The sequence below is a fragment of the Centroberyx affinis genome, unplaced genomic scaffold (assembly GCF_046629955.1).
Source record: "Centroberyx affinis isolate AG114_WGS23_722 - 3 ecotype Tasmania unplaced genomic scaffold, CSIRO-AGI_Caff_v1 ptg000375l_1, whole genome shotgun sequence".
Classification (NCBI taxonomy): domain Eukaryota; kingdom Metazoa; phylum Chordata; class Actinopteri; order Beryciformes; family Berycidae; genus Centroberyx; species Centroberyx affinis.
Window position 1 is genome coordinate 90,602 of NW_027279044.1, and position 25,839 is coordinate 116,440.

The window sequence follows — 25,839 nt, forward strand, 5'->3', positions numbered from 1 at the left end:
ACACACACACACACACACACACACACACTCACACTCACACACCCACTGGCTGTATCCCAGCTCCAGCCAGGGCCGTACTACACACACACACTGCTCAGTCACGTACCGGGAGCTTTGGATTAGTGCTTTTGGAGAGCCGACATTGGGCTCTCACCCGCTTGACGCACCGCGGCTGAAATGGAATATCTGCTTTGAGTTCTCAAGTTCGGCGTTTTGGGGGGTGGAGGGTGTGTGTGTGTGTGTGTGTGTCGACAAGGAGAGACCTCCCTCTTCACACACAAACACACACTGAAACCCCTTCTCTTCAACTAGCTATGTGGAGTCCTAAGGTAATAGCGATTAGGTGACTCAGCAGGAGCAAATGAACAGGGTCCTGGGAGTCTTAAGAGTCACTACAAGCCATCATCTAGTTGGATGCCCTGTCAGAGTGTGTGTTTAGGTGTGTGTGTGTGAGAGAGAGAGAGAGAGAGAGAGTGAGGTATGCATGGCTAAATCCCTCCAAGCACACACAAGTACGACATCCCATTGGCACCGCCACACACACTTCCCTCAAGCTACAATAAATAATCAAGACAGCTCCCGGGACAGTTCCAGACACCTCCACGCATACTCACACACCTGCAGAGTCCACACACACACACTCTCTCACACACACACACAACTTTTTTCTTTCTCTTACACAAGTGCAAGAAAACAGCACCTACTGTATGCATACTGACAGACTTCCTCTATCTTCTCCTACTCTCTCTCTCTCTCTCTCTCTCTCTCTCACACACACACACACACCATTAAATGTCTCACGCAGGAATGGTGAACTCCCTGTGTTCTTATTCTGGAGTGGCCATAAATTATCTATTCCCCTCCAGTCCCCTCCAGTTGCTGAAACTCTGCAGTCAGACCCTGTTGGACTTCCCCTGTGCCTTCAATTATTAAAAGAGGCAAAGTGGCAAAGTGTAAAAATAACGGACCGCTGTTTAAATAAAGACGTTTCCCCTGGTGAGATAAATGGTGTTGGTGCTGGGAGCGACAGGAGTGGCTGTTTAGGAACTTCTTGTGTTTTGTTGATGACTACAACTTTTTTTTGGTTACATACAAGTGATGCTGACGATCTGAAATAGGCTAAAACACACTATAGAGAGGGAAGAAGGGGTGATTGTCATTCTCTATCTATGAAATAGGTTTTTACCATTAGGCTACAATTTTCTCATTTAGGTGACTTTCTTATGTACTTACACTAGGAGTGAGCATGTAGAGGTTTAGTGTCTTGCTCAATGTCACTTTGATAGGAGAGAGAGAAAGAGAGGGAGAGAGAGAGAGAGATTTTTACAGGAGGTCTTATTTTTTTTCTGTCTCTCCAGATGATTTTGAAGCTTTTTGGATAGACTGACACACACACACACACAAACCACAAACTCTCTCTCTCTCACACGCACACAAAGCATAAGGGGCCTCCCTCTCCTTTGCTGAGGCAATGGGAAATATTCTAGTGACAGCATTGTTCAGGTTTCTCTTCTCTCCTCTCCTCCAGCACTTGACTTTACTCTGATTTGAGGAAGGGAGGGAGAGAGAGAGAGAGAGAGAGGGAGAGAGAGAAAAGAGGGGGGTGGAGAGTGGTGATTGAGCGCAAAGGGGGCAGGACTTTTTCTCTCCGGGTCCTATTAAGAGCAAACTTTGTGTTTTGTTCTCCAAGTTCAGCTCACTGCTCTCAAGCCTGCACCACTGTTTTCCCTCTCTCTGCTCTTTCTCTCCGCTGCTCTTTTTCTTTTCCATTTTCCCCCCTCCAATGCTTTTGTTTATTCGGTTGTTTGGTGCGTTACTTTTCATGGGGGGTTTGGGCACCGGGAGGATGCGCTTTTCGGCGGAACATACAGTCAAAGTTGTCTCTCCGACTCGTCCAGGGTTGTTTTAGTGGAGATCTGGATGTTTTTCGTGCTGGAATGAACAATGGTGCGGCTCTCTGGTGCTCCGGCCGGGGGCATGCTGTGGTTTCGGCTACTCTTGTTGTGCGTCGTGAAGTTGGATCTGGCAACCGGTCTCTCTACTCTCCAGGCTTTCTATCCTCCACCTGCGAACGGCTCGCTTCTCACACCTGCCCGGAGGACGGAGGGGGTCGTGCGGACCATTGACCGGATTTACCACGGAGGAGGGAAGGTGGGCTACCTGGTGTACCTGGATGGGAGCCGGTTTCAGCTGGACATGGAGAGGGACGAGGCGGTGCTGTCGCATCACTTCAGCCCCCAGTATGTGCTCGCTATGATGGGGGAGAGCCCCGCGCCTCTGCAGCGGGAGTGCGTGTACCGGGGGACAGTGGACTCCAACCAGGAGTCCCTGGCCGTCTTCAACCTCTGCGGCGGGGGTCTCGAGGGCTTCTTCGCCGTGGAACACGCGCGCTACACTATCACGCCGATCATCAGGGCGAAGGGACACGAGCACGACGTGCGCGCCCTGCAGGACAAGGACGCGGAGAGCGCGCTCCACTTGTTCACGCGGGAGAGCTTCAGCTTCGAGGCCATGCGCGAGGGGCGCGAGAGCTGCGGGACGCGCGACGGGCGCAGGGGACGCAGGGATGCCGCGGGGAAACGCCGGCGGAGAGGACGCGGGAAGGGGAAACGGGGCAGACAGGGGCTCGACCCAGAAAACGAGGAGCACGACGACGCGCATGGTAGGAGATGGTGGAGTCGGCTCGCCAAAGCGGCCGCTGTGGAGACCGGCAAGCGGAGCAAGAGGTCGGTCTCCCGCGCCAGGCACGTGGAGCTGCTCCTGGTGGCGGACGACTCCATGACCAAGAAATACGGCAAGGACCTGCACCACTACCTGCTCACGCTGGCCTCCATCGCCTCCAAGTTGTACGGGCACGCCAGCATCGAGAACCCCATCCGGCTGTCGGTGGTGAAGGTGGCCACGGTGACGGAGAAGGAGAAGGGGCTAGAGGTGTCCAAGAACGCGGCGGCCACCTTGAAGAGCTTCTGCAAGTGGCAGAACCAGCAGAACCCGCTGGACGACGACCACCAGCACCACCACGACGCCGCCATCCTCTTCACCAGGCAGGTAAACAAACTTTCCTCCCTCTTTCCGCACCTCCTGTCCACTCCTCCTAGCGCCTGGCAGGCTCACCGGGGCGCCAGGTCCGCCTTTCTTCAGTCCCACACACCGGAGGAGAGGCTGCATAGCGCCCCGGTGTGATGCCAAGGCAGGGCGGAGTGACGCCATGGTTTGTTTTTATTTTGATAGGGCACGCGATGGCAGCGTGGTTTACTGTATGCAATAACGGCTGGTTAAGTGGTTTATTGTATCTGTTAAATACATAAAATACGTCGTTGTTATAAAAAAGAACACATAGGCTATGTTCAATAAATCTTTTTTCTTATTATTATTTTGTTATTTTTCAGCCCATTAAGCCTCATTGACTAGTAGCCTAACAAACATCGATGCTAAGTAACACATAAGCGGGTATGAGAGTTTGACTGGCACAGGTGTGTTTATATATTCTAGATATTTAGAGTAATGCGGTCACGGGTGTGCGAATACAGTAGACTATTATATTAATGGCTGTCGTTAATATTTAAATGAACAGTTAAGCCTTTGCGGTCACAGGTGTGTCTTTATCAGGTAGACCTGTTTTATAACGGGTTTGACCGTGACTCAGTCTACTATCTGCTACTATAAGCAGCTTTCCACAGGTTTATCGGTCATCTCCTTCTACTTGTATTTGATTCTCTCTCTTTCTCTTCTCTTTCTGCTGATTGTCGCGTGTGTAATGCGGCGCAGCGTCTGTGAAACAGCCATAAAAACTGTATTTCCTGCGCCTGGTGTTTTTCTAGGCAGGCTCCTCTGTCTCCAGCCTCCCCCTCCCAGTCCCCTGACAGCCCAAAGCCTCGGAGTGTGTGTGATCCGAGGCGCGCGCACGCACATTCTTCCCAGGGTAGGAGGATGTAGTTGAAATCAGCTGCTGGGTGCATTTCAGAAATATCCCTAAAACCCCTTGAAACTGCAGTTAATTAGGTAGTCATCCCAGCCTAGCACTTCCTCTTTCGCTCTCTCTTTCTCTCTCTCTCTCTCTCTTTCTCTCTCTCATCACTCCAGTCCGCACATTTTTTCCCAGTTACTTTTCCAGCGTCTGTCAGCTGGGGCTGGGAGCTGTCAGAAAAACAAACACATCCACCCTGTGAGAAGCCATACGTTTACCTAGACCACACTCATTTATCCCTTCTTTCACCGTGTCTTTCTCTCCCCTCCTCCCTCCTCCTCCCTCCCTCTCCGGTCTGAAGCCGCAGGGCAGCAGCAAATCTCAGTGCATTTTTCACCCCTTCTGGTGTGGCTTGATGGCGGTTAGCTCCACTTGACGTGTCAGATAGCTCTCCTTGGATTGCGGTGTGTTCAAGTCATGCAAGGTCTTGTCGTGGCTGAGGCGGAGGGGTATTACCTCGGATCTCCTGGCGCCAGCGCCAAGTTGGCACAGCGGCCGGTAGTGCATACCTGAGGTTAGCAGGTTGGCAAAGTGGCACAGTTCCTGTGTGCCAGCCACCTCATGGCTCCCCGCTAACCCTGTGGCCGCTACACCTGCATGGGAAGACTGAAACTTCCCAGGCTGTAGTCGGTGCCATCCTCGGAGGATGGGTTGGGCATGGAAACAGCTGTCCAGATACCTCGCCCTGGCAGAGGCAGGGCAGGAGGGCGAGGATCTAAACAGACAGTGGACTGTAATGGGACATGACAGGCAGTGTGCTGTGTATTTTTTGTCTATTCTGCTTGGGCTTTGAGCCTGCTCAGATACCCATCTTTGCCCTGGCACAGTCCTCAGTGTGTTCCCATCTACAGTGTCAGTGTCCTGCCACTGAGTTGCACCACTTTTTTGTATAGTCCATGTTGGGGTTTGACTGATATAGGTTTTTGAAGGTCGATACCAATATCAATCATTTAATATTGAAGTTGCCCATACCTTTTGGTGCTTATATTCAATATCTTTAAATTTGACCATTTTCATGCCATAAGTTACAAGTATTCAGTGTTTCCCCCTTAAATATATTCCTGTCAGAGTGGAAAAGCCTCTGAAACAGCACTTCCAGCATTTGACACTAAAACCCTCCACTGAAACTCAGGCTAATGAAATTCTTTTAGGGTTCACAGCTCCTTAGGGCAGGGTGACCCACCACACCTATTTAATGGCAGGGCAAATTCTGAGATACACTAGGCCTTTGAATGAAGAATGAAGACAACATGACTGTCTGGCAGATATCTGGTATTTAATAAAATGCCAATATCGGCCCAATATATGAGCCATAGTATACCATATATCAGTCTATCCATAATCCATGTCTCTATGTTTTACAGGCAGTGTATAGTGACATACATTGCTATGGATGTGTGAACAGGATCTATTATGGACATAGTTGGTACATAGTTGGTATGTTGACTAACATGGATAAACCTCTGAGAGACACTGTGAGGTGAGTTCTGCAGGACAAGTCTGTGCAATTGCAGTTAAATCCGGTCAACATGTTGCTGTGTGCTTACTTGGCAGAGCCAGCAAAGCTAATAGGTGACCTGCAATTAAGGTCATGACCTTAACAGAGGTGAAAGTTTAAGTCAGGAAAGGAGCCATTGCCTTACTTTAACTTTGACCTCTGAACTGTTTGGCTATTAAAGGCCATTATCAGGAGTCTGTGTTTTGGCTGAGCGCTTAGATTGTTGTTACTTTACTCTTGTGTGTCAGTATCACAGGCAGAGAAGCAAGGTTTAGGTTTGTTTACTTTTAAACACTGGATGAAAATAGACCTACTTTGTGTGTTTCAGTGAAAGTAGAAATTCTTCATCTGAATTTTTCTTTAGGAGATTCTTTAGGAATCTGTGTATTCACTCACATTGCAGCTTATGTATTCTAAAGAAAAATATCAGAACGTGATATTTGTTAGAAAGGTACCACATTATTATGCCATTATACCAAATACCCATTTTGGAAAAAGCAGCTGAAGGATATCATCCAATGTCTTGAATATGGATGATCCAGTCTTGAAAAGTGTTCATTTAGCCTTTTCTATACAAAGTTTTTTATTAAAATTTGTTTTTGCTATTAATCATTCCATAAGAGTAGTTGTGAGAAGAGGAAAGGAGCCCACACACTGTCAAAAGTAGTAAGAGTAGTTGTGACATTTTTTCAAATTGTGGATATTGCATTTTGGCACAAAACTCCTCATTTTAGAAACAGGATAGGCCCATTAGTGCTTCACTGAGGGAATGCCAGTCAGGAAATAGCCTTATTTGGCTCAGGTGCCTCGTACCTTGTTGCATTTTGGCTTGAAAAAGAAAAGGGATTTTGATGTATGAGTGAGAGAATGTCAGTGTGCAAATTATTTTGTCAGGGCTTAGGAAACTTTGTAGCCAAAATAGAAAGTTACAGGGGAAAAAAGGTAGTTTTAACTGTTTGTTACAACAAATGATCTTTCTATTATTCCATCATACTGAATGCAACATAATGTACTTGAGTGATCATAGTTCAGCTGAAACTGTATTCCGCTCATCTTTCATCTCTGTGTTGGACCGACTGTGAAGTGGATCGTGATTATTGTAGACCGCTGAACTAGAACTGAAGCTCATTCAAGACTTCATGCCTGTAAAGTCAGACCAGCCCATTGTTTGCAGATGGAGAGTGAGGAGGAGGAGGGGTAGGGGGGGGGGGGGGTAACGGAGTGCACAGGGTTGGAGGGAACTGGTCTCTTTGTGGTCGGGTCCAATTACTCCAGCGCCGGCACCCCCGCACCCGGAGTGAGATGACCCGTGCGCCGGTGTCACCCGGTTCCACACATACCAGCACCAGAACAAAACAACAGACACATTGAGGGAACCCGGGCCGCTCTGACTGTGTGTGTGTGTGTGTGTGTGTGTGTGTGTACACTAAATGTTACGTCATAGGAGTCCGATGCATGCCTGCGCTCCCTTATTATGAGCTGGGACAGTAGACAAAGCCCTACTGTAAGGTGGACAGAGAAAGAGAGAGAGAGAGAGGGATTTGGAGATATTGACTTACACACAGTGCGTTCACGCTACTTTTTCACTTTCTCATTTGCTTCATGCAGTAATACTTCAAATATTTGGGTAGGCATTGCTGGCAGTCGGCACTTGTCATGCCGGTGATATTTGAGCGTTGACTTTTTCAACTGTTTCCACCGGGGTTGAGGTCAGTTCACTTTCAATTCACTCAGTTCAAAACTACAATAATACAGATTAGAGACTTTGTTCTCCTTCATTTCTTTACATATTTCATTTTTATTTTAGGCATTTATCTGACACTCTTATTCCAAGCGATTTACAGTGAGTGCATTAGTGGAATGAGATTAAAATCCTAGATCACCAAAAGTACAAGCAAGAGGTCAAGGGTCAGAGCCATGCTGCCCTTACAATATTCCTGTGACAATAGAGTGATCATGTAAGACAGAATAGCTAGAAAAAGAAATAAAATAAGAGCTAAGGAGAGAGGTAGAACAGATTTCTTTGGAGAGCAGTCAGAGTGAGAAGGAGAGGGAATATCATTCATTGATATGAGGTACTTCTTGACAAGATGAGTTTTCAGTCTACAGTGGAAGATGGGGCGTTCCCCTGCTATTCTCACTGGAGTGGGACGGTTATTCCAATTGTTTGGGAGTGAGGAAGGAGAAGAGCCAACATATGGGAGTACAAGTCCCTGTTTACCAGAATCAGGGTTTTGAATTATTTAAAAGAAATTCTACCTCCTGAATTGACTGAATTAGAAGTGAGTTTGACCCAAACTATTGTAAATCACTTTGGATAAGAGCACCAGCTCAAATACCTAAAATGTACACAGAGAACAGCCTTATGTAATGATGATTGATGTAAGATACACATTGATGTAGACACAGCATGTACCTATCCGCAGTCCATTTCCTCTGCCGTCTCCTCCACATGTTTATAACACGTTTTCATGTCACTTATATGGGAACATGTGCACACGTGTATATTTTGGCGTGACAGATACGCTGCAATGTGCTCTCCTCCCTTTCCTGTGCTCTTGTCTCTTCTCCTCTCCTCTCCTCTCCTCCTCTCCTCTTCTCCCCTCCTCTCCTCTCTTCTCCTCTCCTCTCCTCTCCTCCCCTTTCCTCCACTTCCATCCTTTCTCCTTGGGTTTATTATTATCATGTATGTGTGAGTGTGGGTTTCCGGTGTCCTTGTATTTACCAGTTTCCCTGTTTCTGTATACATCACGTGTGTGTGTGTGTGTGTGTGTTTTCATGCAGTACAGTGTACAATTCCCACCCCTCGCCCTCCTCGCGACGACTTTCTCTATTTGTTTTAACTGTTCTCGATATTTCACACATGCTCTATTTCGTCTGCCGTATGTTGACAACCTGCAGAAAGCTCTTGGATCCCAAACCCTCGACCCCCAATCTGTCGACATGCGCTGCGGGCCAGAGAGTTCAGTCCCTGCTAAAGCTGCCCGGTAACAACACACAAGCCTGCTTCACTCCACATAAAGTGATGCGTGAGCGACTGTAAATTGCGCTCCTGTTTGCAGTCACGGTCTGAAGATTCCTTTGAGTGCAGACTCGGCCGATTCATGTTTCCAAGCAGTCATTGCTCAGATGAAAAATAACAGTCCACTCAGTTTAAGTGGCCATACTGTTATCTTCTTAGTGAAGTGATTTTGCCAGTAGTTAATAAAATGCGTGACTTGTGCATTCAGTCATTTGTCCAATCAGTGGGAGATAGTTAAAGAATAGGATTACCTTTGGTCCACACAGTTGAATAGACAGGCCCATGTAGAAGTGAATGAGAGGTGTAAAGTGGCCAATCATTGCTAAAAATCTGCATTGTGTTCACTATGATGCAGCTAAACATGTCACAAAGCGTTTCTGCACAGCACAATATGAAAACAACATATTAAACTGCTCAAACAGAGGCAGAAAATGTTCTTTACCTCTAAACTAATAAGTGGGGGAATAGTAAAATTTGGCCCCACTCACTATCTAGGGGCAATCTTCCTTTCTAGCCACACCTTGCAGTGATGTCTCTCATTGCTTTGGCAACCTGTCAATCACAGTGACCTCTCCAGTCATTGGTGGAGAGCTGGTCCCACTGGCTTTCGATTAGCAGGCTTGTTGCAATCAGTGTACAGTGTATTTTCACTAGATTCATGAAGTTCACCAGCAAAATGGCTAAATACACTCTCTAAGAGGGATATTGTGTGTGTGTGTGTGTGTGTGTGTGTGTGTGTGTGTGTGTGTGTGTGTGTGTGTGTGTGTGTGTGTGTGTGTGTGTGTGTGTGTGGTTAACAGAAGCCTTGACTCAAATTGCTAGTGGTTTTGTAACACAACGAGGGTGCATACTCCTGAATGATCGCACACACACATACACATGCACATACACACACACACACACACACACACACACACACACAGCTTTGCTCGTCTCCTGACCTGCACAACCAGCTTGCCACCTGTTCTTGTGGTATTTCTCCCAATGTTTCTGTAACTCCTTGTTCCCTCCATTCTTCTCTTTAATTTCCGCCGTCCTCCCATCCTTTCCCTCCGGCGTCTGATTCCTGAACTTATTTCTCTTTCTCTCCCTCCCTCCCTGCTTTTCTCGTCTGTCTGTGAGAGGCCGCCGGGTGAAAACGAAGTTAGGAAGAGGAGATACGGAAGAAGAGAATAGCGTAGTCGACAAGGATGTTAATTTGTGTCTTTTAGCGACATTTCAGGCGTTTACGACCCACCGCTCTGATTCATTTCTAAAGGAACATTCCCATTTTCTTGCTGTTCACCCACTTCCTGTAATACTGTGTTATCCTAATAATGAAATCCATGTATACATGAGAAAGTGAGACAAAAACAAAGCTCTCATGATAGAGCCTGGGAGGGATCGAACAAATAAATAAACTGGAAGGAGGTGTAAAGAAAGAGAGGGTGAAAGAGTGTGGGAAATGGGAAAAGAGAAACAGACCAAATTTAAAGACAAACACGCTTCTCTATACATTCTGTCACTGTCTGTGTCCCACTCAAAACAAACAGCCTTCCTTCAGTGGGTTTCAAGCTTGTCTGCGCACAGAAAAAAACCAAAAAAAAACCCTCTTAGCATAGAGTTGGCTCACACATACACACATGCAGCGAGTGTATTTGACTTGCCCTTTGTTTTGCTGGTGTGTGTCCTGCAGTCACTTGGCAAGAGCGGGCTTTCCCTTCATGGACAGTGTGTGTGTGTGATTGTGTATGTGTCCGTGTGTGCATATCTGTGTATGTGCTTGTATGTGTATGTGAGCGCGTAATTGTGTGTGTGTGTGTATGTGTGTGTGTGTGTGTAAGGCAGTACCGCCCGGCCAGTCGTGTGTGTGTGCGCAGAACACAGAGCGGTTTGTTCCGAACTGATCCGCCCGGAACGGGTAAACACCCTCCCCAGAGAGCCTCTCACACATTACCCAGCAGGCCTGTCAGCACCACTTAACATGACGATTCATCCTCTCCACGGGACATGTATGTGTGTGTATGTGTGTGTGTGTGTGTGTGTGTGTTCCTCATTTGAATGTATGTACACATGCATGAATGTTTGGCTGCATGTCGCTCTATGTGAGGAAGCAAGCATCTGTGCATGTAGTGTGTGGGCGCCCGAATGCACATATACATTGAAAGCACGTTCTTTCGCATTGTGAGAGTGTGTGTGCATGTGTACGTGGGCGCCCGTGTGCACGCGGCTATCGCGAGCGTGCGCTTGCACCCCGGGGTGACAGTGTGATTGAGTGATTGATCTCTCTGCGCAGAGCGAGGCCAGCCAGCGCGCCCCGAGGCCTCATCTGCATGGATGTGTGTGGGAGTCGGCGCGCAGATCAATGCACAGTGTACTCTGGCAGACAGAGAGCGAGAGAGAGATAGAGGAGAGAGAGGGAGGAAGACAGTGGAAGAAAAATGAAACAGGGAGAGGCTTTGAAAGAGAGAATAAATGAGAATCAAAAGAATAAAGAAGAAGAAAGAGGGAGAGAGTGGATGAGATGGGGAGAAAAACGGAAAGAGGGAGGAGAGACAGAAGAACAGTCGCCGAGGAAAGATGACTTTACCCAGTGTATATTAAGAATTCCTTCCATTTAGCGTTGTCACGGTAACTGAAATTCCGATACCACTTCAATAACATTGCAAAAGATTGAATTCAATATTGAATTTTATTAACTTTTCGTCAAATGTGTTTAGCAAGCTGAAATTCCTTTTCGATGTCGCCTCCAGGGGGCGTATACACACAGACTGGAATAGTAGCAGAAGAAGGACCGGAATAGAGCTGTAGTCTGGCTCTCGACAAAATTCATCATGCAACAGCTGAAAACATGGGCTTCAAACAGTCCCATGTCAAACATTTTGAACAGAATCCCACTCCACCGAAACTCGTTGGCAAAACTGGGCAAATGTTGTCCAAGTCAAGTGTGGTAACTTATCAAATATTCTCAGTGACTGTGACATTGCTTGGTGGTTTTTCTTGTTTGCCGTGGTATTGTAGCAGTATCAGATTTTTAGATATTAAACTTAGTATTGTATCAAAGTCAAAATACTCCTTCCTTATTCAGTTGTTCCCGTCTTTGCACAACCCATGCCTCAGTTGTCTCAAGGCTTAGAAATCCTGCTTAAATCTGTCTCCCCCTCAAGACTGAAGTGGATTTAATGGGTGAAATCGATGAGGGATCACAGCTTTTGCTTGTCATCACTTGGCGAGTCTGTTCCACGGGAAGAGCAGGTGGTCCCGGTATCTGGTAGATTCAAAAGAAAGATACGTAGACGTATGGAAACGTGTTTTCGAGAGGGAAAGATCCCAGGCAGGCAGGCATCCTAGAGGGCAAGACAGAAGAGCAGCAGACAGAGCCGAGGCTGAAGAATGTAGTGAGCTGAACAAGAAGGAGCATGATAGCTGGAAGGTCCTTTATTAAAATCCAACATTTCATTTCCCCCCTGCCTGAGGAAAAGGAGATGGTTGTTACAGCTATTTCTTTCATGAAGGCACAGAGGGACGCATTACCAAAAGATTCCCGAGGGCCAAATATCCATCCGTGTTCAAGGCTATGACTGACATTCTCAGTGTGTTTGTTGCTGCTGAAGATGTTGCCTGCATGAACACGATTTTGAGATTTACACTGCACTGCAAAAACATGCATCTAAAAAGTCATTTAGTTTAGTATTAGTCTTTCAATCTTGTTCTCCTTAAACCAAATGAAAAAAAAATTGGTATTGATATAATTCCACTTGCACTGCATTTCCAAGTGCATTTTAATCTATTTAGGGAATGTTCTTGAAACAAGTGCATATACTGTATGTTGAAATAAGGCAGATCACTCAAGATAAAGGCATTGCTGGCATGAAAGTAAAACTCACGAAGGATTATCACTTAAGATATTCGCTGACAAAAGATTTACATATTTGTTGAGATGTTGTATTTTTGAAATATTGAGCAATTAACATCCTTCGTTCATGTTATTTACACTACCAGTCTACACACCTGACTAAATGTACTGTGTTTTTCATAATCTTAAAGCCATCTTGATCTAAAGGCTTATGCTTGAATGCTTGAAATTGTTTTTTTAGACAAATATAAATAGTGAAGTTGATGCCTATGTGTGAATTTCTTCCCAAAGCCTTTGCCTTTCCATAAAGGCAAAGGGCGGCTACTTTAAAGAATCTAAAATATAAGATAGTTTTGATTTGTTTAACACATTTTTTGATCACTGCATAATTCCACTTGTGTTATTTCATAGTTTTGATGTGTTTACTACTATTCAAAAATGTGAAAGATAGTAAAAATAAAGAAAAATGTGTGTGTTTGGTGACTGGTAGCTTATCCAGTTGAGACCTAGAATGGCTGGTGCATGAGAGACTTGGCCAGGACAGCAGTAGCGGCCCACTGACTGTAGCTGTTTCCTCTGCTCAGGACCTGTGCGGCCACCACTCCTGCGACACCCTGGGCATGGCGGACGTCGGCACCATCTGCTCTCCGGAGAGAAGCTGTGCCGTCATCGAGGACGACGGGCTTCACGCCGCGTTCACTGTCGCACATGAGATAGGTAGGCATGGATACACACACACACACACACACACACACACAAACACTGATGCAGGCACGCCGGAGCATGCGCTTACACAATCTCTCAGCACATCTTTATTGTTGATTAATATCATGCAGGCATTGTCTGATGTCATACACCTGATACCTGAGCACTGTTTTCTTTTCTCATTCCTGCTGCATGATAGATGTCCGAAACTGTGACAACTCCCATCATCATATTTCCCTCTCTATCTTTCTCTTTCTCTCTCTATTTCGATTTCTATCTGTCTCTCTTTGTCTTCATTCCATTTTGTACTTTTTTGCACTTTTTCTGTCATTCCTACTTCTGTCTGTGTCTCTTCCTCTGTCTCATTTTTCTCTCATTTTTTTTTGTTTTCCTGTCTCATTCCTCTGTCCCCCTCCATGAGAAAAAAGCAATAAATGTATTTATTAACTTTCTCCTGAGTCAAGGAAAGTAGGATACAAGTTAGAAACACTGGAGGGATCTTCCCAATGTCAGGATGTAGTTGAGGTGTTTGAGTCTTGTTAGTAATTACAAAGTAATAAAGTTATGTATTTTCTGACTAAAGTGGCCATGACTCCCTTTCCCTTCTTATGTACATGCAATCAATCTCCCTCCACCTTGTACCTATATTCTCCCAGTCAAATGTCTCTTCTCTGTCTGTCCCAGGTCACCTGCTGGGTTTGTCCCACGACGACTCCAAGTTCTGTGAGGAGCGCTTCGGGGCCAGCAGCGACAAGCGGCTCATGTCCTCCATCCTGACCTCCATCGACGCCTCCAAACCCTGGAGCCGCTGCACCTCAGCGACCATCACCGACTTCTTCGACGACGGCAACGGTGAGTCTGGGAGGAGGGAGGGGAGGCGGGGGGAAAGGTAGGAGCAAAGGGACAGGGGAAGGATGGGTTCATGCTTGTGGTTCAGACAAATTTGTAAACAGCATCTGTAAGTCTTTAAATATGTCAGATGTCAGCATAGCAAGAACTCTTCCTAGCCAATACAAGCTTTGTATTAGCATGATGCAGTTGTATCATTAATCTTCAGTATTTTTATCGCTCTCCTGTTATTTGCTGTTGCGATGACCCGGTTGCCCCTCAGGGAACAATGAGGTTCCTCTTAATCTTTTCATCTATGATTGACGTGCATTTGAATCTGTGAACTCACAGACTTGTGATAGGTCACCACTCACCACTGTTTACTGTCAGTTAAATCAAATAAATCAACCAAACATTACAAATAATCTCTTTGTTAATAATGAGTAAGTTATTTATTAGTCTATTTAATCCCATTTACAAACCACATACTGGCTGAAGAAGAGAGAAGTTGCGCTGCAGGCAAAAGACAATTGTCTGGGCAGAAAATCAGAGCTTTATCCAAGATGAGCCACACTTTGCATAGTTTCATTAATTAGTTTCAGTCATGAATGCCAGATGAGCATTGTTGGTTGACATTTTACTAGGCAGCTCCATTACTTGCAGCATGGTTCATGTGCCAACAGTATCATTTCAGGCTTGGCAATGTCTGTTGCTGTTCCACCACTTTTATTGAGTGACAGGTCAACTCTAGTTTGGCAATAGGTTAAAATAGATTGGCAAAACACCAGGGACAGGCAGCAGGGAGGGCCAAGAGTCTGCAGGTTTTCATTCAACCAAAGACTGCAGGGGATTTCACTGATTAGCACATCTTCAACAGAGAGGAGGAACTAACTAGTGAAATCACCTGATGTAGTGTTGGTTGGAATGAAAAGCTGCTCGGCCCTCCATGGCACATGGCCGCCCATCCCTGCACACCCCAGTCAACAGACTAATCTAGAGTGGTATATAATCTCAAAATGTGGTTGCCTGACAAAAAACGACCACAGACCCCCTTTTTAAAACCCCTTCTCCTTCTGTCCTCTCCTCCGTAGCCGAGTGTCTCCTGGACCCTCCTCGCCAGGCCCTGCTGGGCCCCGAGGAGCTCCCGGGGCAGAGCTACGACGCCGTCCGCCAGTGTCGCCTGGCCTTCGGCCCCGAGTACACGGTGTGCCCGGGCATGGACGTGTGCGCTCGCCTGTGGTGCGCCGTGATTCGCCAGGGACAGATGGTGTGTCTGACCAAGAAGCTGCCAGCCGTGGAGGGCACACCCTGCGGCAAGGGACGCATCTGCCTGCAGGGGAAATGTGTGGACAAGACCCGCAAGAGGCACTACTCGGTAAGAGAGAGAGATGGATGGATGGATGGATGGCATGAGGGGAGAACGGTTGAAAAGGACACGTAATGTTTGGATAGAGGAGGTGTGAGAGAGAGAGAGGAACAAAGAGGGAGAAAATCTAAAATAGATTCCTTTTGTAAAATTTTCCATTTCTTATTAAAGCCGTTTTTAATAGTTCAAGAAGTGATATTTTAAGCACGAACCAAACACACTAAGACAATGCACAAACTTGTCTTTGGGAGAGAGAGAGAGAGAGCTGGACAAAAAGATGGAGGAATAAACTTTAGGTATAATACACAGGACAGATACTCAGAAAGAAAAGGATGAGGTAGAGAGGGAGACAGAGACACTTAAAGTGGAAAAAATGTCATGGGATATATGTATGACTTCATTGTGTGGTCTGATTTGTGCCACTGATGACTTAGGTTATTTGTTCTAAATTCAATTTAGCCTTAATGAGTTAAAGGACCGAGTGTGTTTCTGGCAGGCTCTTGACACTGTGCGAGTGTGTGTGTGTGTGTGTGTGTGTGTGTGTGTGTGAGGGAGGAAGAGAGAGCGAGTCAAAAAGGAGAGGAAAGAAGGAAAGAATATTTTCTTTGTGTTTATTTGTCACATGACATTTGAAGAGTCTGACTGGATCCTTGGCAGACTGCGTGTGTGGCATCGGCCCAACTTCTGACTTCGTTTTCTCTGCCTTGCGTGACGACCAGTTTACTGCTCACACAAATGTTAAGCCTTCCATTTTAGATGGAGCCTCAACCGCTGACTTCAAAACCTTTGAGCCTCTGTATATTTCTTTTGGTATGATTGCAGAATAAGTAGCTTTAACCGTGGAAAGAAATGGTTCAATTAATGGTTCTATTAAAACACAGCAATGGCACTAAATTATGCGTTAATGTGGAAAAATCCTATCCAACGAAGCTCTTCAGAACTTTTGAGAGATCGTAGAATTAGTTTTCTCTCGTAAAAAGTCAAGTGCTACTCCTCCAGTCACTTTTATCACCGATGACTCATGCGCCACTGGTTGGAAAAACACAGGAATATGTATCTTGATCAGAAGTCCATATTAGCGTCAGAATTCGGTTCAGACTGCGCCTCCGGGGGGAAACATGTGAGCTAGTGCTGTCAGGCCACAGATCCAGTTATGCTGTCCTGAAGAATGGCTTTGAACATGACATTAGTGACTCTCATTTTCATCACATGCAATTTTATCACATGCGGATGGCCTCATTCCTCTCTCTCTCTCTCTCTCTCTCTCTCTCTCTCTCTCTCTGTCTCTCTCTCACATCACACTGCATGCCTAGTCTGTCTTGATCGCGAATCCCTCTCCGAAGGGGTTTCCCCGCGACACGTGGCCTGGCCGACAACCAATCTGACTTCCAACATGTCTGATAAGCGCTAATTGTCCTCTCTCATCTCCCTCCCTCTCTCTCTCCTTCGCCCTCCTCCTTCATTTCTCTTCATCTCTCTCTCTGATCTCGCTCTCTCTCTCTGTCATTTTCTCCCCCCCCTCTCCATCTCGTCTGTCTCCTCCTGCTTTCATCTTCCCTCTCTCCTCTTCTCCCTCTCCCAGGCGTCCAACCACGGCAGCTGGAGTTCGTGGGGTCCTTGGGGTGCGTGCTCTCGCTCCTGTGGAGGCGGGGTGCAGTTCGCCCAGCGTCTGTGCAACAACCCGCCGCCGCGCAACAACGGCCGCTACTGCACGGGCAAGAGAGCCATCTATCGGTCCTGCAGTGTCACGCCATGCCCCGCATCCAGTGAGTGTGACAGCCTGCCAGACTCTGAGACTCACATACACACACACACACACACACACACACACACACACACATTACTACATATCACTGCTGTCAGGTGAAAAACCTTGAACCTCCAAAACTGCAAAGCCAAAGAGCAGTAACTGTAGGAGGAGAGAAATTGAGAAAAGTGACTTAAATGTTTATCTCCTGTCCCAACAAAACTACTGTTGGTAATATAATTGGATAATGCATCATTTATAAGCATTTGTGGGTATAATTTATGTTGATGTGAAATCTAAACCCCTGTTATGATTCTTGACCTTTAAAGCACACAGAAATAGCCACTGCTGTTTGCCTTTGTATGGAAGAAATGTGTCTGGGTTTTCAGGAATTATTATTATTTTAAAGTATGTAGCATACAAAATAAATAGTCCTTCATTTCTTTCTAACCTTTTTTGATGGAACTTTTCTGCAGCTAAGAACCTCCGCCAGGAGCAGTGTGAGGTGCGCAACGGACCCCAGACAGATCCGAAGGGGGTGAAGACCTTCGTGGAGTGGGTGCCAAAGTTCGCAGGAGTCCTGCCTAAAGACGTGTGCAAGCTGACCTGCAGGGCAAAAGGAACAGGATACTATGTAGTCTTCTCTCAGAGGGTGAGTTTTAGAAGAGCTTTTAGTAGAGTGGGGCTGTAATAAACATTATTATTTTTACGGTTATGGTTATTGCACATCTAAAAAGGTCCTTATTGTTGTACACTTGCATTTAATATTTGGCTTGTGATAATGCTGGACAAGTTTTCTAATTGGAGCAGTGAATTCATAGAAACTTCATTCATTCATTCAAGACACCGCTTACATGTATTGAGGACCAGTTTTAGGACTATGCATCTCATGATGATAATGATGATGATAAACATGATAATGATAATTAATGCTGATAGTGACGAAAGATATGACAACCATGATGATAATGACTATGGTGATTCACCATTTTTGTGGCACTGTAGATGGGCAACAATGTGAGACGTTGTCAAAAACATATTCAGATGTTTCCTATGTTGGATATTCCTGGCAACAAGTTGATCCTATTTGATTAAAGCAACAATGCTGAAGCAACTCTGTGTACTGTTGCCTGTCAGCGTTACCCAAAAAGGATGCAGTGCTCTGTGACAACAACAACAATAATATTGAAGACAATAATGAATATATGACTTTGTCCCTCTGTAGGTGATAGATGGGACAGAGTGTCGACCTTACAGCAGCTCGGTGTGTGTGAAGGGGAAATGTGTACGGACGGGCTGCGACGGCATCATCGGCTCCAAGCTCCAGTTTGACAAGTGTGGTATATGTGGAGGAGACAGTACAGGCTGTATAAGAGTAGTGGGCAACTTTACCAAGAAGAGGTGAGGAGAAGACATGCGTACTGTATAAACAGACACTGCATGTTAGGACTTGAAGTGATCCTAACATTATAGAAAAACCTATATTAACAATCAAATACACAGGCATGCATGCACAGACATTCGCTCACATGCTTGTAAACCATAGAGAGGAGTCTTAACGTTCAGAGATTAAAATAGAAACTGACTTTATTATATCACTTAAAGAAAGGCCTACTATTTCTCACCGGAGAAAATATCACACATTTGTTCATTTCTGATTCTTCTGGTTCAAAGTCTGCAGATCTGACCCCTCTCTCTTCTCCTCCCCTTCTCTCTCCTGCTGAACAGTAAGGGCTACACTGACGTAGTGAAGATCCCCGAGGGCTCCACCCACATCAAGGTCCGCCAGCACAAGGCCAAGGACCAGACTCGCTACACCGCCTACCTGGCCCTCCGCCGGCCCAACGGCGAGTACCTCTTGAACGGCAAGTTCATGATCTCCACCTCAGAGACGATCATCCCGCTCAACGGCTCTGTGCTCAACTACAGCGGCTGGAGCCAGAGGGACGAGTGGCTTCACAGCATGGGCCCCGGGGCCCTCCGGGAGGCCCTGGTGGTCCAGATCCTGGCGACGGACGCTAAAAAGCCCCTGGATGTTCGTTACAGTTTCTTCATGCCGCGCCGGACGGCCCCGCAGCAGCAGCCGCAGCCACCGCCTCCCCCGGTCGTCCCCAACCAAAAGTCCACCCCTCTGCTCAGCAGCACGACGGTCTCAACCACGACGAGGACCACCACCACCAGCAGCACCACTACATCCACCTCTGCACCCCCTCCGCCCCCGGGTCCCTCCACCGCACCGCCGGGGCCTCAGTGGGTAACGGGGTCCTGGATGACCTGCTCCAGGACTTGTGACACGGGCTGGCAGAGCCGGACGGTGCAGTGTAAGGACCGGGAGGGCAAGCTGTCCAAGGGCTGCACCCTGGGCGCCCGCCCCTCCGCCTTCAAACACTGCCTGGTGAAGAAGTGCTGAGGCGGCAGGAAGAGAGAGACTGAGTCGAGGATCAAACAAGTCGTTAGAAGAAGTTATAATCTGTAACTCTAGCTCTGAAAGGGGTCGTCAGTGCTGGATGTAGGACCTTGAATGGGACAGTCAATTTAAGATGTAGAACCTTAAACAGGACCGTGAATGTGGGCTGAAGGGGGGTGGACCAGACACACAGAGACTCAGAGACAGAAGACTCTGCCTTCACCCCTACTTGCCTTGCCCCTATATGACAGAGAAATGTCCTGGAATTGTAAAAGCTATGCAGAGGACATTAAATATGGAGGACAATTTCCATATAAAGTGCAAATAGCGGGGACAGTTGCCAGGCCCTGGCATAGCTAAGGACTTACGTTGCATGTCATTTACATGTCGACAATAATTGTCTGTCTGTCCCGTCGACTCCCATCCCTGGAGGCTTAGTGTGTATTGCCCTGTAATGGTATGTGTGTCATGTTGATTTTTTATGCTATTCCATATGTTCTTATCACTGTGGGGTTTTGGAAGTTTGTCCTTTGTCCTGTTTGTGTCCCAGACAACCGCCCCAACCATGGGAAGCACTCATTACCCACTCTCTCATTTTCGTCGAATCATGTCCCCGTCCCAACCCCTATGCCCCGCCCACAACCCCGCCCTACCTTATTTGACCGGTCTGCCCAACTTCCTCTGTGGACTGAAAACCAGGAAGCAAGACAAGGAACTGGAAGAACATAAAGTAGTTCCCATTACAATTCTAAAACAAAAGAACAGGAGTACAGAGGACAGATTAAGATCCCAAACGTTTACTTGCCAACCGAGGATACATCGGATGACGACTCGGCCGACAAGAACGAACGGGAAGCCCGAGCATCGCAACCAAACTGCGCTAGAGTCTATGGTAGAAAGCCGGCAGAACCAGCTGGGAGACCGAACACCTGTGTGTCTTAACTGACCGCGTCAAGACCACAGTCCATCTTGGATTTGATAATCGCCTACAGTGTAGAAACGACAGCATGGTGGAAAGAGAGAGTACTGTGGCCTTCAGAGGACAAACCTTGCAACTGTAAGATTGACAAAAGGGCAAGGCGACCATGACACTCTATAACCTATAGAGTATATGATTTTGACATGTAAATAGGTTTGGGGCAATGCTTGACATTGTGTGTGTGTGTGTGTGTGTGTGTGTGTGTGTGTGTGTGTGCGCGCGCACGTGTGTGTGTGTGATGTGTGCACCTGCTTGCACCTGTGTGTATCCCTGTGCCCACGCCTGTGTTTAAAACACGTATGTAACATAAACATATGTGACACAATAGTGTTTTTGTCCTCTACTGCATCTATAAGCTCCTTGTATCTTCCCTCTCAGCTCCGTCTGTATCAGTCACTATGCTGGTGCTGGGAGGTTTACGTTCCCTGTGTTTTCAGACCGACCGTCTGCCTCTCTGTTTGTTTGTCTGTTTATCTGTTTAGGAAACAAACAATGCTAGTATGACAATGTGTGCCCTGGATACTCGCAACGACAGCAAGAGGGAAACTAACCCTGTCCTCATGCAATTCAACTCCACCTCACCCTCTCTCTCTGTTTTTCCCTCTCTGTCTCTCCCTCTCTTTTCATCACTCAATCCCAATTCCAGGATCCACTCATCTATCCAGTCGCTTCATTCACTAGATTGACACTACCAGACCTTGGAGATGTAGTATTTGCAAATGAATAATTCATTTTAACCTGTTTTCCTCCCTGATGGGTGGCGTTTGCCACATCACAATTCAGTTTGTGCCAGCAGATGATCCATTACAGAAAATAGAGTTTCAAATACCTTCCTGTGATTATCTAAACTTTCTGGCACTCATTTTATTTTCCTGTGTGGCAAGCCCCACCCATCTGGCACCTATGTAGGATAAAACAAACCATCCAAAATATTTGCAAATGCTATTTCACCCAGCTCGACATACCACACACTCTCTTCCCTCGCCCATTCAGATTTACACAAAGAATACACAATGTAAACATATTTTTATACAATTAATAGATCTCTCATGTATGTGTTAGTATTCAACCATATTTACACAGAAAAACACATGCAAACACACACACACATTTAAACAACGCATCTTGTACACAGTATTTGCATAACAAACACACATGCATGTAAGCGTACTCACACAAACTATACATTTTTAAAAGTTTTACACACATTTTTGAAAATTCACACTCATTTAGACACATAATAGCACCACACACACACACTCAACACACACACACACCCTACTCGGACTCTTCCAGTGGGAAAGACCCTTTCGCTGAACGACAGAAACACAGCACTGAACTTGTAATTTATTGTTTGTACAACTGGTATGTGTGAATAAAAAACAAACGTGATGAGTTTTATTTATTATAGTAATTTTGTATCAAATTACTATTTAACTTAGGAATATGACTGTGCAGAATCATTCCTTTGTAAGAAAATAGTGTTTTTTTCTAGTCATCCACATGAATATATGTACATAAAAATCTATATATTTAAATATCTGTGTATCGGCGTCGTTCATTTTGTCTTGGGTGTGATGCATTTATGGAAATGTTGCATATACACACAAAAGCGAGTCTGTTTCATCTTATATTTTTATCTCGGAAACAGTGAAAACATGGAGTCAACACATTACTGATGCATCATAGTTTCTGTTGGTTGTTTTGTAGTCTGTTGCATGACGTGTCAGGAAACCTAGTTCAAAGCACAGTCAGGTTATGTGAAGAAACAGGTTGCCCACTACTTTAACCATATATTAACCATACTGCTATAGCATAATGAGACCAATAACAAGTTAGGGTTAGTTAGTTAAAAGTATAAAAATTTAGTTATTGGTGACAACAGATGACAACAGATTTGAAGCGTCTATGAAGAAGCAAAGGTGTCATTTAGCAGTCAATGGGCAGAGCATGGCACTAACATCACCAGGGTTAGAGGTTAAATTTACACTGATGCCACCCATGCTGAAGATGTACTTCATGCGCTTATTTTGGGTGCAAAGAAGAAAGACAAAGCAGCAAACAGTCAAGTGATGAAACCCCTCATGTGCTCATCCCACCTCTACTCCTCGCTACTTTCACAACGTCTGAATAGGAGTATGAATATTGAGTGGATTTCCCTCTCTTTGGAAAAATAGAAGTCAATCCAATTTTTTTCCTGGCAGCAAGTCAAGATGCTCATGTGGTTAAATCAACAATGCTGAGGCAACTCATTGGATAAAGTTGGCCTGTGATAAGTCAGCTGAATGAGCTGAATGTCAAACATTTGTATGTCATTTGCATGGCTAGACCAAGTGAGTGTGCTACAGTTGATTCCTGGCAATGGTAGGCCAAGACCATGTGTGTGATGTCACATGTTCAGTATTATCAGACACACTCTGCAAATTCACAGGTTGATAAGACAAGACAAGATTAACTTGATTCATCTCTATGGAAATTGGGTGGCAGCAGCAGCAGAGAACAGGGAAGTAGCAAAACAGTAAATTCAACATGTAAATTCAACATGTTGAATATTAAAGATAGTCTTCATCATGCTAAAACGCAGCTGTTATTGGCTAGAAAGAATCCTCTAGATGTTGACTAAAGACAGATTTACAGATTTAAAGATGTCTGCAGTTTACAGATCTATAAACTTGCACACTAGCGCAAAGAGCATAAGCAGGATGTGCAAACGTGCATCATCCATTATCCAGGTTATGAGATTTACAGAGCAGATGTGCCGATCTGCATCGTTAGCTGTTCACACTCAGATTTACAGATGGAAGTCATCTGTGAGCAGAAACGTGCCTATAGAAATATGTGCCTGCTCATGTACAGAGGAGTACAGACGAGTTTGCACGCATCTCAGTGCAGGCGCTGCTGCAGGCCCAAACAGATTGAGTTATGACAGGAGGACTGTCACCACTGTGTGGCCTCTTGGAAAAATATGGGATACGTGGGAGAAAAATGCCTCCCACACCATTAACAATATGCTAAGATCCCTCTCTGACTTCATGTTGATTTTTCCATTACTTTACTTTAACTTGTTATGATAAATTATGATGAATCTTGGCTATATCAACAGCAGTATTCCATTTCATAACGTAACAACAAATTCTCCTCAGCACGGATTTTCGTTCCAACCAAACACTACAGCAGCTGATCTCACTGATTGGCACCTTCAACCAGGGACTAATCAGTGAAATCAGCTGCTCTAGTGTTTGGTTGGAACGAAAACCTGCAAACTCCTGGGTTAGGATGGCACTTGGTTGAAGACTATGGCTCTAGAGGGATTGTTTACTGGAGAGGAGCTGACCTCACCAGGCCCAATCCAAGCCTAAAACCCCTTATGAGGCACTGGAGTTTGCCAGACTCCCTTACAGTTATAATGGTTATAATATATTTGTCAGTGTTCATTTAGCTCTGACAGAGTAAAAATCACCACTCTGCCAGTGTTTATACAAGAACACACCCATTACAGTTAACACTTTTGGAGTTTTGAACAGCTGTCCCAGAGTCATATCAGCGGTATGAGAGGACAAACAACTCTCCAGTCAACACTTCTCAACTCCAAATAACTGTCACTGGAAAATCAACACTGGAAAATTTGCTGATATTTGTATTTTCTTATTACGTCTTTGTGCCTTGATGAAAGCAACCCATGTTTTTTTTGCCCTACTGCCCAATTTCTGATAAAATTGTCCGTCTCCCAGGTATCATCGCCTCCATTGCAATTCTGACCCAGGATCAGTACCTTAAAGCAGAAGCGCCTCTCAGCCCATGACTCCACACAGTACAGATTTATTAGTGAGCCTCTGCTGCCTCCATGCGGCCGGTATCCTCTACTCTGCAGCCTTACTGGTCTCTAAATGTGATGCCGCAGCGCCACCTGTCGGCCGAACTGCTGATCGGTCTCTCGAGCCGTGGAAAGTGTCTGCAGCGGGCTGGGGATTTTCCTTGGCTCACACCTTCCATCTACTGGGAAATCACGAAGCTGCAGCTATTCATTTTTCTGACCTGTTGCTTTTAAGGTGGACTTCCATAATCTGTGCCTTCATACAGACTCATCAGTGAAGTTTGTTTTGGTGAGACAGACTTTAACTTCTGGTGCATAATCCATTAGGACTCACGCACCATTTTATAGAAAGTTGTTGCAGTGGAAATTAGCCTAATAAGCTTTTTTTGAGGTCAGTCTAATTTATTTTGTACCTGTAAAGATTTTTTTAGACCACCAGTAGTCTCACCACAGGTCATAATCAAAATCATTAGTCATGTTTTTGCTCATTCAACACTCTAAACTTGTCCCCCAAGAATCACTCCAATATTCCTATAATATAGCATAGGGACCTACAGTGTGTTGTAAACAGTAGTGAGTTCACAGTAAGTTTACTGTAAGTCTATTAACCTCAGGTCTCCTATAGTATTATATTCTTATAATATTCCTATAGGGACTTATAGTTTTGCTGTGATATTTAAGGTCCGTACAGTAGCCTATTCTTTCAAATATCATTGTGTTACTTTAGTTCTTTTTCCTGGGACTGTTCCTGAGCAGTCTGAATTTTAAGTTTACTTTCTACCATATATGGAGTTTCACCATTTTATTTGTGATGTCCCTCGGTGCACTTTAGATAATGCGATCCCTGCTTTGCCAATTACTTTAAGGAAGCTCCAGAGTAAACTCTGAGTGTCTGTGTTTGAGGGTAAGAGCTGTCCGGGCGGGCGGGGGAGAGAGCCCGAGGAGCGGGGCTCCGGCTGCCTTGGTCTGAGCGGAGAGGCAGCCGGAGAAAGACGCCGCTCCACCTTAAGACCTCACCGGCCCCTCTCCGCTCCCTCTCCCCGGGGAGCGGTGCTGCGGCACCCGGCCACGGCGCACCACAGCCGGCTTGGCACGGCGGAGGTGAGTATGGTTCCCGGAGCCCCTGGCCAGTGCGATACGGTTACCATTCCCCGACCTGTTGCCATCTGCCTTCTCCAGTTCCACTAACACCACATCACCGCTGCTGCAGATCAGCCACTGCTGCCTGTCACCCTAATTTATGTTGTAATGTGGATACAGGAGAGGCTTGAGTTTTTCAGTAAGAGGTGTCAGTGAAGGGGTTTCATTACCATACCATAAATGTATGCGCTCATGGTGCTGTAAGGCGCAAGGCGCTTTGGATGAAAATATCCACCAAATAGCATGTATGACTATATGCCATTAATGGCATATAGTCATTCATATTTCATAGGGGTTGGTGTGTGTGTGTGTGTGTGTGTGGGGGGGGGGGGGGGTATCTCTTGATCCAAGCATCGACAAGCAGAGTATGAAGAAGAAGAAAAAAAAGTTTTCTCGGCCCAAAGCGTCCTATAGCCTACTCCACGATGATTGATTATTATGGCAACGCTCCAGGTCGTTGCGCACGGGATCTGGCCCCTCACATCAAAGTAACTCAGGAAGGGGGTGGTCTCGGGGCAGGGGGATATATAG

At 45.8% G+C, this 25,839-nt stretch overlaps 1 protein-coding gene across 1 annotated transcript; it reads left to right on the forward strand.

The window, feature by feature from the left end:
• Positions 1–1,818: 1,818 nt before the first annotated feature.
• On the forward strand, positions 1,819–21,851 carry LOC139641468 (A disintegrin and metalloproteinase with thrombospondin motifs 5). The gene is made up of 10 exons (XM_071515880.1): positions 1,819–2,540; positions 2,619–3,048; positions 12,907–13,039; positions 13,712–13,879; positions 14,947–15,230; positions 16,804–16,987; positions 17,445–17,620; positions 18,194–18,369; positions 18,697–19,041; positions 19,150–21,851. The coding sequence occupies exons 1-10, from the start codon at positions 1,945–1,947 to the stop codon at positions 19,376–19,378; spliced, it is 2,721 nt and encodes a 906-aa protein (XP_071371981.1). The 5' UTR covers positions 1,819–1,944; the 3' UTR covers positions 19,379–21,851.
• Positions 21,852–25,839: the final 3,988 nt, after the last annotated feature.